Genomic DNA, 14,545 nt, shown 5'->3' on the forward strand with positions numbered 1-14,545 from the left:
AAGGTAGCGCTACAAAACTTCTAAAAGAAAACGTAGGAGAAAATCTTTCCGAGCTTGGGGTAGGCAGAGATTTCTTACACAGAGAAGCACAAACCATAAAAGAAAGAACTGACCAAATGACTATCAAAAATTAAAAACTGCTTTGCACAAGCCACTGTCAAAACAAAGACAAGATGCAGATTGGCAGAAAATATTCGCAATTATATAAACCTAACAAGAAATCTGTATTCAAAACATACATACATCATCTAACACCTTAGTATCCAGAACCTCTGCATTCTGTAAGATGAAGAACGCGATTAAAATAAGGGCAAAGGTCTTGCACTGACTCTTCACAAGTTAGGTAGAATGGCCTTGAACACGACTATTTTAGTGATGCTGGCCCCAAAGCGGGAAAGAACGCACAATTCAGCCTGAAAGGTCTTTGAAGTGAAACAAGTGGTCTAACACGATAGTGTTATAACTACTCCTTGAGAAAAAGAAAGCCAAAGCTCGGTCTATTAAACCTCAACGACTTCATTCCCGCACCTTTTTTACAGATACGGCCAACAGGGAAACCTCGCGATATCTGCAAACGCGTAGACACAGCCCTAGAGAAAGAACGACAGGAAGTAGAGAGCGCAGGCGCGTCCGGGGCTCCCCGATTGGGCAACTGATTCTAACGTAACGGGGGGAAAAGGGCGGGGCAAAAGAGGACAAGCTCAGGTATAGGAGCGCCGGGCTGGAGGCTTCTCCTGCTCCCCGGCACGCCCACGTATGCGCACGCGCTTCGGTTAACCATCGCCTTCCGAGACGGTGCTCTCGCGGTATTTGTCCCGACTCTCGCGGGGTTTAGCGTGGCACTGGGAGGCTGGGCCAGGGGGCGGGGGTGGTGGTCGGTTAGTGGCTTTGGGCTCTGGCCGCGGTGGCAGCGTTTTCTCCTCTGCTCACGGGGAGTTGCTCAGGCTGGAGGCCAGCCAGGTGAAGAGCTCGCCTGCATGTGTGTGCGGCGCTCCGTGGGAGCCGGGAGGCCTGGGGTGAGAGGGAGCCGGTCTTGGCCTCCGGCGCTGTCGCGACAGGCCGGCGGGAGGTGACTGAGGCTTGGGCTCCGCCCCAGCCCTCGCCCTAGCCTCCGCCCTGACCGCTTTCCTCCCCGTCTCCCCCAGCTTTTGCCGCCGCCTTGGTCGCGATGGGGGCGCAGGACCGGCCGCAGTGTCACTTCGACATCGAGATCAACCGGGAGCCGGGTGAGCGGGGAGACTGAGGAGCCCTGCGGGCCCTGGGCTTGCCTTGGGGATGGGGAGGGGTCTGCCTTCATCAGTCCTCCCCCAAGCCTTTTTGGGAGCTGGTAGGCTCAGTCAGCACTCCCTTTTCTTCCGAGCGAAAATCTGTGGAGAGAGGGTGGCCCGGATACACCATTCCAATCCTAATGGGAATCCAGGCCTCACCCTCCCAAAGCCCATACCCCCCTGCACCCTCGGACTGAGCGTTCATGCCATACCTAGCGCCAAGAAGAGGGGTGCAGTCCTTTTTGGACTTTGTCTCTCTTAGTCTCTCTAGGGGGCAAACACTCCCAATTTCGATTTCCGGTATCTCACTCTGCACTGTGAGCTTTGGACTCGTATATTCTATATTTCCTAATCCTTGTATATCGTTAATAGGTTAACTCCGCTTTTATTTTTCCTTAAGTATCCTTAGCCAGAATTTCTTGGTTCGTGGGAAGAGGACTTAAGCACAAGTCTTGGGTGGTAAATTAAAGCATTCAGTACCAGAAGACCTGCAGCGTGTGTGCACTTAGCATTAGTTTTGTCTTTAGGGAATCCAGCCATTCGTTAGTAAATTTTGTTGAAAATAAAATATTTTTTTCTAAAGGGGAGCTGTTTCATTCTAAGTAGCAGAGCGTGCAGGGTTCCAAACAGTTTTCTTAGCTTTTTTTTAGTATCTGTGAGGGAAGTTTTAATTGGAGGCGTATATACAGTCTTGGTGCCAATCTTGTTCAGCAGATTCTGCATGCTACTGTTCTAGACTCTGAGGATATAGCAATGCATAAAACAAAGGCCTCTCTTCCTTGTAGTTTATATTCTATTGGGGGAAGGCAAACAATAAACCAGAAAAAAAATCTGTGTCTTGTAGTAGGGATACTATTTTAATAGGTTGGTCAGAAAAGGCCATTTTCAGAAGATGACATTTAAGCAGACCTGAAGGAGATGGGGAGGTGAGCCCTGTGGATATCTTTCTGAAGAGCATTCCTGGTAGAGGGAACAGTTAATACTAAGGCCCTGAGGAGAGCGTGTACCTGTAGGTTTGAGGAACAGCAAGAAGCCCAGGGGGGCTGCAGTAAAGGAGGCAAGTGAGTAGCAGGAAATGGGTAAAGACCATAGTAAGAATTTTGACTCAGTGAGGTAAGCTGTTTAAGGGTTTTGAGCAAAGGAATGATGTGATTTTAGTAATTTTGTTGCATTCTCTCTTTTTTATATTTTGAGGCTTGTGGATCTTAATCCTTATTTTATAGTGAATGCACGTTTTAAATAACAGGGCTTTTTTTTTAGGAGTTAAAAATAGTAGACTCCTGGAAAGCAGAGGTCAAACAAAGGTTCTGTAGCCATGTCAGGTACTCCTTTCCTTGTACATGTTCATATCCTAGTTTTGCAAATGACTTTTATCGTGAAACATCTCAAGAATACATTTGGTAAATGTAAAATGAATTTTGGTCCCCAACATTATAATACCATTCTGGTAGAAGTGACTAGAATTCTCGAGAACAGTGAATCATATAGAAAACAAGGAATGCTTACATCGTTCTAGGATGAACCAGTTGGTAATTGGCAATTTCATGTGGTTCAGTCTTGTATATAATACTTCTCTGGCACTTTTCAGGATATTGTCTGAATAGTAGATACTTGATTTTTACACAGCTTTTAAGGATCACCTTAGTTGTTTGAAATGAGGTGTCCTGCTTTGTAGGATTTAACCATTAAGTATGTATGTCATTGAGTAGTTATTCAATTAATACTCTTGTCTTCTCATATAGTTAATAATTCACTTGATGTAAATATCAGTATAAAGTAATATCTTTGATTTACTTTGGTAAGCAGAGATCCTTTAGGAGTGGCCAAACTGTCCACATTAATGAGAGATCAAGAAGTACTGATATTCCAAATGGATTAAAGACCTACATGTAAGGCCAGACACTATCAAACTCCTAGAGGAAAACATAGGCAGAACACTCTATGACATACATCAAAGCAACATCCTTTTTGACCCACCTCCTAGAATCATGGAAATAAAATCAAGAATAAACAAATGGGACCTCATGAAACTTAAAAGCTTTTGCACAGCCAAAGAAACCATAAACCAGACTAAAAGGCAACCCTCAGAATGGGAAAAAATAATTGCCTATGAAACAACGGACAAAGGATTAACCTCCAAAATATATAAGCAGCTCATGAAGCTTAATACCAAAAAAGCAAATAACCCAATCCACAAATTGGCAGAAGACCTAAATAGACATTTCTCCAAAGAAGACATACAGATGGCCAACAAACACATGAAAAGATGCTCAGCATCACTAATCATCAGAGAAATGCAAGTCAAAGCCACAATGAGGTATCACCTCACACCAATCAGAATGGCCATCATCACAAAATCTGGAAACAACAAATGTTGGAGAGGGTGTGGAGAAAAGGGAACTCTCCTACACTGTTGGTGGGACTGTAAGTTGGTACAGCCACTATGGAAAACAATTTGGAGGTTCCTTAAAAAACTATAAATAGAACTACCATATGATCCAGTAATCCCACTACTGGGCATATACCCAAAGGAAACCATAATCCCAAAAGAAACTTGTACCATAATGTTTATTGCAGCACTATTTACAATAGCCAGGACATGGAAGCAACCTAAATGCCCATCAACAAATGAATGGATAGAGAAGATGTGGCATATATATACAATGGAATATTACTCAGCTATAAAAAGGGATGAGATGGAGCTATATGTAATGAGGTGGATAGAACTACAGTCTGTCATACAGAGTGAAGTAAGTCAGAAAGAGAAAGACAAATATTGTATGCTAACTCACATATACGGAATCTAAAAATGGTACTGATGAACTCAGTGACAAGAACAAGGATGCAGATGCAGAGAATGGACTGGAGAACTCGAGGTTTAGGAGGGGGCGGGGGGGTGAAGGGGAAGCTGAGACAAAGCGAGAGAGTAGCACAGACATATATATACTACCAACTGTAAAATAGGTAGTCAGTGGGAAGTTGTTGTATAACAAAGGGAGCCCAACTCGAGGATGGAAGATGCCTTAGAGGACTGGGGCGGGGAGGGTGGGGGGGACTCAAGGCAGGGGGAGTCAAGGAAGGGAGGAAATACGGGGATATGTGTATAAAAACAGATGATTGAACTTGGTGTACCCCCCAAAAAATAATAAATAAATTAATTTAAAAAAAAAGTACTGATAAAAATTGAGTTGAATACAGCACAGTGTGTATTCTTTTCCATTACTATCAATGGAAATTTGTATATTTTTTTAGCAAACAAGTTAATTAAACTTGTAAATTGTAAAGCCACCAAATGAATGCAAGTATATATTGAAAGAGGAACTGTCTTTAAATTATATGAGTATAGTTACAGAACTCTTCATGTTGTTATTTCTTCTTGATTAGTTTTGGTAGTTTGTAGCTTTTAAGTAATTGGTCCATTTAATCTAAGCTGTCAAACAACACTGTTCCTTAATTTAGTATCAGTAGGATCCATAGTGCTATTGCCTTTATTCCGCATATTGATAATTTGTGTGTATTGCCCTTTTTCTTTGGCCAGTTTGGCTAGATGTTTACTTTACTGTCATTTCAAAGAACCAGATTTTCATTTCATTGATTTGTTTTCTGTTTTCAATTTCATGTATTTCTGCTCTGTTTCTTTTCTGATGCTTGCTTTGGCTCTATTTTGCTCTTTTTCTAGTTTCTTAAAGCAGAAACTTGGATTGTTGACTTGTGGCTTTTCTTGTCAATATTAGCATTTAACGCTATGAATTTACCTCTATGAAGGATCCTACAAATTTTGTATACCCCACAAATTTTGATATATTGCTCATTCTCTTTCACTTCAACATATTTTCTAATATTCCTTGCAGCTTAGTCTTTGACGCATGAATTTAGAAGTGTTTTACTTTCTAAATACTTGGATATTTTGCAGTTGTCTTTCTAGTAATGATTTCTAGTTTAATTGCATTATGGTCAGGGAACATACTTTGTATAATCTCAGCTTTTTAAAATTTATTAAGGTTTGGTATGTTCTATTTTGGTGCATTTCCCAGGTATACTTGAATGTATATTCTACTGTTTTTATGTAGAGTGTTCTGTAAATGTCAACTAGATACAGTTGGCTGATAGTGTTGTTCAGTTCTTCTATATCCTAGCTGACTTCCTGTCTTCTTGTTTTATTGATTACCAAGAGAGGGGTATTGAAATCTCTAGTTATAATTGTGGGTTTGTTTATTTCTCCTTTCAGTTCTATTAGGTTTTGCTTCATTTACTTTGAGGCTCTTTTGTTAGGTGGATGCTTACACATTTAGAATTGTTATGTATGTATGCATGCATACATGCTGTGCCAGGTCTTCATTGAGGCACATGGAATCTTCATTGTGGCATTTGGGCTTCTTAGTTGTGGCATTTGGGCTTCTTAGTTGTGGCATGCAGACTTCTTTGTTGTGGCATGTGGATTTCTTTGATGTGAATACAGCTACTGTAGCTTTTTTTGCTTGTTTTGGGTTCTTTTGGGGGGGTGGGTTTTTTAAAATTAATTAATTACTTAATTGGCTGTGCTGGGTCTTCGTTGCTGTGCCATAGCTTTCTCTAGTTGCAGCGAGCAGGGGCTACTCTTTGTTGTGGTGCATGGGCTTCTTATTGCAGTGGCCTCTCTTGTTGCAGAACATGGGCTCTAGGCACATGGGCTTCAGTAGTTGTGGCGCATGGGCTCTAGAGTGCAGTCTTAGTAGTTGTGGCACATGGGCTTGGTTGCTCCGTGGCCTGTGGGATCTTCCTGGACCAGGGATGGAATCCGTGTCCCCTACATTTGCAGGCGGATTCTTAACCACTGCACCACCAGGGAAATCCCAGCTGCAGCTTTTTATTAGTGTTTACATGGTATGTCATTTTCTACTTTTAACCTACTTATATCGTTATATTTAAAGTGGGTTTCTTGGAGATAGCAAATCAGTGGGTCTTAGTTTTTTTATCCATTCTCACAATCTCTTTTAATCAATATATTTAGACTGTTTACACTTAATTGTTGTGCTTGGATTTGTTTCTTTAGTAATTGTTTTTACTTCCTCTGATTTTACTCTTCTCTTTTCTTGCCTTTTGGATTATTTGAATGAGTATTTTTTAAATGTCCTATTGAATTTTTAGATATTTCTCTGTATAGTGTTTTTAGTGGTTACTCTTGAGATTACTATGTATATGCCTGGCTCTTCACACTGCACTTAGAATTAATATTTTACCACTTGAAGAGAACTGTTAAAACCATCCCACACATAGCATTCTTTACCTCTCAGCTTATGTTGTACTTATCATATGTATTACATCTACAGACACTGAAAACTTGCTTTCAAATGTCACACATATTTTAAAGAACTTAAGAGGAGAAAACAAATACTCTTATCATTCCCCTTCTGGTACTGTTTGTTCTTTTTTGAAGTCTGAAGTTTCCTCTGGTAACATTTCCCTCCCATCTGAAGAATTTGCTTTAAGTATTTATTTAGAGCAGAACTTCTAGCAGCAAATTCTCTTTGTTTTCCTTCAGTTACAAATTTTATTTTGCCTTTATTCTTGCAACATATTTTCACTAGATATAGAATTTTGGGTTAATAGTTATTTTCTTTTAACACTTGAAAAATGTTCCACTGCCCTCTGGTCTGTATGGTTTCTGATAAGAAGTCTATAGTCATTCAAACTGTTGCTCCCCAAAATGTAAATAATTGTTCTTCTCTGGCTACTTTCAACATTTTTATCTTGTCTTTAGATTTCAGCAATTTTATTGTGGTGTCAGTTTCTTTGTGTTTATTCTCTTTCAGGTTTGCTGCTCTTCTTGAATCTGTGTCTGTCTTTTGCCAAATTTAGGGAGTTTTTAGCTGTTATTTCTTCAAATGTGTTTTCTGTCCAACACTCTCTTTCCTCTCTTTCCAGGACTCTGATGACACAAATATCAGACATTTTAATATTACCACACAAGTCCTTGAGGCTCTGTTTATTTTTTCCATCTTTTTTCTCTCTATTTTTCAGATCGGATAACTTCCACTAACTGGTCTTTGAGTTCACTAACTTTTTCCTCTGTCATCTCTATCCTCCTGTGGAGCCCACCTAGTGAATCTTTAGTTTTGGTTATTATACTTTTTCATTTTAAAATTTTCTTTTGGTTTTGCTTGAGGCTTTCTATTTTTCCATTCATTTTAAGAGTGTTTGTCCTTACTTAGTGGTGTATGGTTGTTATGCTCCATACTTTAAAGCATAAAGTCTTTGTCTAATAATTTCAACATTATGGAGTTGCTGTCTTTTGATTGTCTTCTTTTCCCTTACGAGATATGAGATTTTCTTGGTTCTTTAAATGTCAATAAATGCTGGATTGTATCCTGGGCATTTTATGTATTATGTTATATGACCCTGGATCTAATTTAAATCCTGGGGAGAATGTTGGCTTGTGTTGTTGTTGTTGTTGATGTTGATGTTGACGATAATGATGTTATAGCAGGCAGTCCACCCAGTTAGGTTCAGCCTGCAAGTTTCTACCCACCTTCTGCTGTTTAGTGTCAGATCCATGCATAGTTCATGGATAAGCCCAGGAATTCATGTACAACTTAAGGGGATTTTTTTTTTTTCTTTTTTAAGATCCTTCTTTTTTGAGATCTCCTCAACACATTCTAGCCCTTAGGAACTTCTTTTTTTGGTCATCTGGCTAGACAGCCAGGGTTTTTGTTTCCCTGTTCTGCCGTGTACTTCCCGTGACTTTGTCTGTCTCTGAGGGTAAGTGGGCAACAGGATAGAGAGTAAAATGCAACAGGAATTCTTCCTAAGCTCTTGAGATCACAGTTCCTCTAGTCAGAGAGAAGGATTCCCCTCCCTTGGAGTTTTATGTGCTTTCCCAGTCACCACCACTCTCACTGCTACCGTCACTGCGGAATTCCCTAGAAGCTGGGACCAGGGAATATAGAAAAAACAGACCAAAAAAAATGAGATTTCCCCCTTTCAGTCTCATCTGTTGGGGGCCGCTTTCTAGAAATAGAGGGCTTTTCTTAGAGCTCTTTCTCTCTATACCCAGTGGGCAGTTCCAGGTTTCAGATTGCTTTTGATTCCAGGCCAAGAGATATGGGAGGAAAAACAAAAACAAAGTTCATTGCCAATTTGGTGGGCTTTTGTGTTCTCATGTCCTTCTCCAGTATACCTACTACCATTTATTTCTTGTTCCTTAGGTAATTGTTCCATGCTTTCTGTCCAAGGTTGTTTAGGTGCATTCAGTAACATAGGGTGGGGTATATTTACTCCATCTTGACTGAACCTAGAATTCCTTATAAATTTTTTAAAGATCCTAACTGATAGAAATTAGCCAATCCTTTTTCATTGTCTTTACAAATAAATTCATGTTTTCTGAGAGTACTAGCTTTTTGTGTGAAATATGATACCCAGTTTGGAAATATAGATATGAAATCCTTATTGACAACTTCATTTTTCTGACAGGCAGGCCCACCCTTTGATTAAATGTTAGTTCTCTCTCTGGTTGTTAGTGGCTGGTTAAACTTGAGTACCTTCCAGGGCAGACATGAAATAGGAATCTTGTTTTTCCTTCTTTGGTGCCTCAGAAACTTGCCTTTTAGTTGCCTTATTCAGATCTTGTATCAAGAAATTAAGCATTTTTAAATATCTGTTGCAAACTGATTTAAGCCAGTTTAGTCAAGAATGGCTATTAGGTTCTTAGAGTATATGGGGGAGTCACCTATAAGTTGGGTGATGGCTATAGATTGCCTTTGTCACAACCTTGCTACCAGGGCACAGTGAAAGCAAGTCACATTTGCCACATATAGACGTTGGCAAGCAAGTATGCACAGATGTAAGTCGTATAACCAGTTCTGTAAGTTTGGTGAACTCCCAGTTCTGTCCTTTTCGGTGCTCCAAGCACTCTTTGTGTGAAACATTTCTGGTCTTGAAAATTGTCATGCGAATCTTTTAGTATTGTGCACCAGAATCCTCCAAAATATTGACTAGACCCAGGACCTTTTTGGTGGACCCAGCCTTAGGTTCCACTCCAAAGGGTGACTGCAGGTTTAATGTCCTGTTAGTGGAAGGGTATGAATTATCTCCAAATGTTTTTATTCAGTCTGTATGTTCCAACAATAAAAACCCATTTCTAACATTCATCTTGCCCATTACAAGGCCTCTGGTTGATTCGAGATAAAGATAGCAAAGGCACTATTAGAACCCACCTCTGGAGTACGGCCTTTGATTTTATCACCCCTGGAGGGTGTTTCTTTCTCAGAGGCCTAAGGTGTAGTTTTAAAACTCATATGATTACTTTATATGAGAATATCTATCTAAGGTATTTTAAAATAAATCATAGTTGTAATATACTACATGACAGTAGTATAATGGTGTAGACCTTTTGTTTTCAAAGCACGAGATGCTATCATGAGGCCAGGAGGAGTCATTCCCATTTTTCACTCCCATCCTGTTAGTAACCAGTAGTTTTCCAGAGACTGCATGACATGTGATGATACAACAGATTGAATGCAGAAGCAGATAGGAAAATCTTAACTATCTTCTGTTACACTAGACATTCATGAGATTTGCAAAAATGTAAAACAGTGACACTCAATAAATTTTTTGTTTATATTTGAAAAATGTAAATTATTTAAAATAACCCATATTAAAAAGTCTTTAGGGTTCTCAATAATTGTTTAGAGTATAGAGGGATTCTGAGACCAAAAAGTTTGAGAACTGCTGTTACAGACACATGCTTTCATAGAACTCAAGCATTGGGCTTTATCTGCAGATGTTTTAAACTTTTTGTTTGGATATAATTTCACATTTATAAGAAATTAAAAAATAAAAATAGTAAAAAAGAATGCCCATCTATTCTTTACCCAAATTCACCTATTAACATTTTATACCATTTGCTTTATTAATCTCTCTCTTTCTCTCTCTCTGACACACACAATTTTTTCTGAACCGTTTGAGGTTCACCCACATCATGGCTCTTTACTCCTAAATACTTGTGTGTATTTGTTAAGAATAGGGATTTTCATTAAAAGAGTCTTAAGAAACATTAAAAAAAATTAAAAAAGAAAAAGAATGGGGTATTCTCCTACATAACCACAATGCAGTTATCAACTTCATAAATACATTGACACAATACTTTAATCTACTATATCTGTATTTCATTTTTGTCAGTTGGCCTAAAAAAGTCAATTATAGCATTCTTTCCCCTCCAATACAAAATCCAGTCTACCATCAGATAACACATTCAGCTGTCATGTCTCTCTCTCTGTCTCTCTCTGTTTTTTTTGGCTGCATTGGGTCTTCATTGCTACAGGCGGGCTTTCTCTAGTTGTGGTGAGCAGGGACTGCTCTTCATTGCGGTGCACAGGCTTCTCACTGCAGTGGCTTCTCTTGTTGCAGAGCACGGTCCCTAGAGCTTTCAGGCTTCAGTAGTTGTGGCGCATGGGCTCAGTAGTTGCGGCGAATGGGCTCAGTAGTTGCGCATGGACAGTTGCTCTGCGGCATGTGGAATCTTCCCAGACCAGGGATCAAATGACCGCGTCCCCTGAATTGGCAGGCGGATTCTTAACCACTGTGCCACCAGGGAAGTCCCTGTCATGTCTCTTTATCCTCCTTTTTTGTAGCCTTTTTTTTTTTTTTTGTCTTTTGTGACATTGACATTTTAGAGGAATGCAGCCCCCTTCCCTTTTTTAAATAGAACATTACTTACTTTGTATTTGTCAGAGACTTAAAGTTGGTTTTCCAAAGTGATTACGAGGGTGTTTCTTTAAAGGAATGCTTGGCTTTAGAATTTTACTTTATGTGGGCCTCAGAGCAATATCATAAAACCCTGGCAGTTTATCAAAATAGATAAAATAGGGATATCATTGAAATGGGTGTTTTAACTTTACTGCTCAAGGTTCACATGAATCAAAGAAACTGAATTAAAAATGTATTCTTAGTAAACATTGTAAAGTATTTGAAACTGAAACTGAGTAATGAGTTTTAAGTAAAGAGGAGGACAAATGTTTGAGTACTGCTTATGACCATGGGCAAGCCACTTGGCCTCTTTGTAAATGGAAATACTATAGAGTTTTGTTATTGTGGTTCTAAAGATAGCAGTATAGTGAAATTTGCTTGTATTCAAAATTACCCTTTAAACTTTAGACTCACACTCAAGATAGCTTATACTTTGAGATAGAGTGAGCATATGAGATCCAGTTTGTACTGGGGGAACAGGAGAAATGAATCTCCCATCTCAAGCACACTCTGGGTCATAAGCTTATGAGTACAGTGACTGGATGCAGTGATCTGCGCTATTTAAATGATTTCTCTCCTTTTTATATACTCATAAATTAATAGGACTTCAGCACAATAGTGCCTGCATAATAAAGTTCTTGGGAAGAGTAATTAAATAATACAACCACATGTCTTACAGGTTGTGTTTTGTAAAATGAATTCATTCTAATGGATAGATTAAGAAGCACAATTTTTATTAGACAGACTACCAATTGTGTTGTGACATGATTAGGTAGCAAGGTGGGGAGCTAGTGGCATGGGAGAGAAGAACGTGAGCAGCGCTGCTGTTCTGAGTTATTCTTGTCTGTCCTGATAGTAATTTGAAAGACCACAAGAAAGATTATGCTACTGACCATGCTGAGAAAGGCTAGAGTGGGGTGTGACCAATTGTAGGATTTCCTCAGTGATGTTTAAGTTTTATAAACATATTCTTATAACTAAAAACATGCCTTTATTATTGATACTTCTAAGGAAAAAAAATCATTTTTACTATGACCTGAAATTCCCTTGTCCCCAACCCCCACTGTCCCATGGAAACCGTTGTCTTTATATGTGATTTTTTTGGATAATGCAGTGTTTCTTTCAATTCCATCATGTTATTGCAGAGCTGCCTATATTTGTAAAGAACTTAGAACAGTACCTGACACACTTTTTTTAAGTTGCTTTAATTAGTGCATGTGCATGAACACGAGCTCCAGCACTGAGCTCATGTTCAGTTTTAGAGAAAAGGCTTGTTTCCATTTTTGTAAGCAAGAGAGTTCTCTCCCACCCTTTATTCTCCTCATTTTTTTAGAAATCGGGCCCAGAGAATCCCAGTAATAACACCAGGCATGAGTGCAAGGTCATGCAGGAAAATTCATATGGATTTCTGTGGGGACTTTGAGAGGAGAAGGTTCACTTCTTAGCACCATCCTTTTCCTTCCCTTTTTCTGCCTCAAAACACCAAGTGAAATATACAAAGATTTTTCTCCTTTTCTGCCTTTAACATAAGATGGCTGTTCCTTGTCTAACTCTCACTTCCTACCCCTGTTTGAGTCCCGGTGTTTTTCTGTTATTTTTCTACCTTTGTTGGTATTCATCTGTCAGTGTTGTTGCAAAGGGAATTCTGACATTGTTGGAGGAACTAGCTGTCTAGTATGATTTTTTTTTTTTTTTTTTTTTGCAGTTCTGATATGTACATCATTTACTTTAGAGTCTTTAGCAGTGTTTTTAACCTTGCACTGTGTTATTGAGCCCAGAACAGTTTGGTTTTGTTTAATTTTTTTCTTTTGCTCTTAAAAACACAATGCCATGGAAGAGACAAAACCTCTGCTCTAACCCCTGCCCCATGAGAATGAGAGGTCAGTAGAAATTTTTTTTCTTCATCAGGTTAGAGGGTAAGATATTAAAGGTGAGCATTTTTAAAGAAATCATTGTAGTTAGCATCCCTCTCTGAATATTAGACCTGGAAATATAATCATATTTAACTGTTTTCATATGTATTGTACCCTAGAAGGTTCATAACTGCTAATCATCTATAAAGGAGAAACTAAAAATATTTGAAACTTTCATCAGTTTTCATTTGGTGGCATTAAAGAAATAGCCCTGAAAGAAAAGGCGAAGTTTCTATTATTTTGATTGTATCTTTTATTCAGAAAATTAACTATCCTGAAGGGATTCCAAAGATCTAAGTGTGTAAAGCTACATGATTTTGAACTTGACACCCACGTAGCCAGCCTAGGGTTTCATGAGGAGAGATGGAAGTACTTTTATCACACTAGTAAAATATTTCCATGTAAATGCAGAGAGTAGTATTTAATATTACTATTACATACGTTTTTTAAAATTCTGAAATGATTTTATATATATTGCTGTCTTCCTTTTTGCTTTCTTTTCTTATCTTTCTCTTCATTCCTTTAGCTATGAAGATCAGCTAGAAGGTTTTGAAATTGCTTTAAAATTTGGTTCCAGCACTCCATTTGGCACTCTTGACATTGGAAAGTCTTCTTATATGATTCCATCTCCCACTTTTTATCCTTTAAGGGTGTCTCTTTATGCAGTAGCTTTGTTTTATCCTCAGAGGATCTGACTGACATGGCCAGGAATAAATTAAAATCTTAGTGATACGCAGTAAATCAAGTTATTTTGTGTCTGTATTGAAAACAACTTATGCTTGGTCCACAGTTAATTTTGATTTATTCTACAAGTCTCCTTGAGCATATACAAATGTTGATAATGGAGAAAATTTTGTAGAATAAAGGGAAAGGGAACTCAAGAAAGTGATTATAAATCAAAATTCCATTTCTCATTTTATTGAGACCTTTCAGGAGATATACAGAGTCAAAACTATCTCAGAATAGTATGATTTGCCTCTTGCACTCTCATTCACACGTGGACTTTTCCAGAGATTATGTAATATGTAGTGATGTCACTACTCTGACAGCTAATGGAATGTGTGCTTGGTATTTTTTTTTTTTTTTTATTGGCTGCGTTGGGTGTTCATTGCTGCACGTGGGCTTTCTCTAGTTGCAGAGAGTGGGAGCTACTCTTCGTTTTGGTGCACAGGTTTCTCATTGCGGTGGCTTCTCTTGTTGCAGAGCATGGGCTCTAGGTGTGCAGGCTTCAGTAGCTGCAGCACATGGGCTCAGTAGTTGCGGCTTTCGGGTTCTAGAGTGCAGGCTCAGTAGTTGTGGCGCACAGGCTTAGTTGCTCTGCAGCATGTGGGATCTTCCTGGCCCAGGGATCGAACCTGTGTCCCCTGGATTGACAGGTGGATTCTTAACTACTGTGCCACCAGGGAAGCCCTGCTTGCATATTTTTGTTTTTTGAAAGTTTCTCAGTTTTAATTTATAATACAGTAAATAGCAATAAATATAACCACATTTTAAAAACTTAATCATTTTTGAGTTTAAAGGAGTCCTGAGACCAAAAGGTTTGTGAAACACCTCTCTGTTGGCGTAAGTAAATTGAATTTGCAGACTTGCTCCTTCTCATTTCCTGTTTATTGTAGGGTTGTTTGCTGGTTTGTTTTTAGG

At 38.9% G+C, this 14,545-nt stretch overlaps 1 protein-coding gene across 7 annotated transcripts in view; it reads left to right on the plus strand.

Moving 5' to 3' along the window:
* Positions 1-842: 842 nt before the first annotated feature.
* NKTR (natural killer cell triggering receptor) overlaps positions 843-14,545 on the plus strand; it is a 47,603-nt gene continuing 33,900 nt past the window's right edge. For 6 of the 7 annotated variants that reach the window (XM_057705878.1, XM_057705875.1, XM_057705877.1 and 3 more), the window contains exons 1-2: positions 843-960; positions 1,146-1,226. In XM_057705878.1, coding sequence (XP_057561861.1) covers positions 1,169-1,226 — 58 coding nt within the window. In that variant the 5' untranslated portion in view covers positions 843-960; positions 1,146-1,168. Of the gene's footprint in view, positions 961-1,001; positions 1,017-1,145; positions 1,227-14,545 lie in introns of those variants that run through there. The other variant, XM_057705876.1, reaches the window with a different exon arrangement.

Source organism: Hippopotamus amphibius, chromosome 13 (assembly GCF_030028045.1).
Source record: "Hippopotamus amphibius kiboko isolate mHipAmp2 chromosome 13, mHipAmp2.hap2, whole genome shotgun sequence".
Classification (NCBI taxonomy): Eukaryota; Metazoa; Chordata; class Mammalia; order Artiodactyla; family Hippopotamidae; genus Hippopotamus; species Hippopotamus amphibius.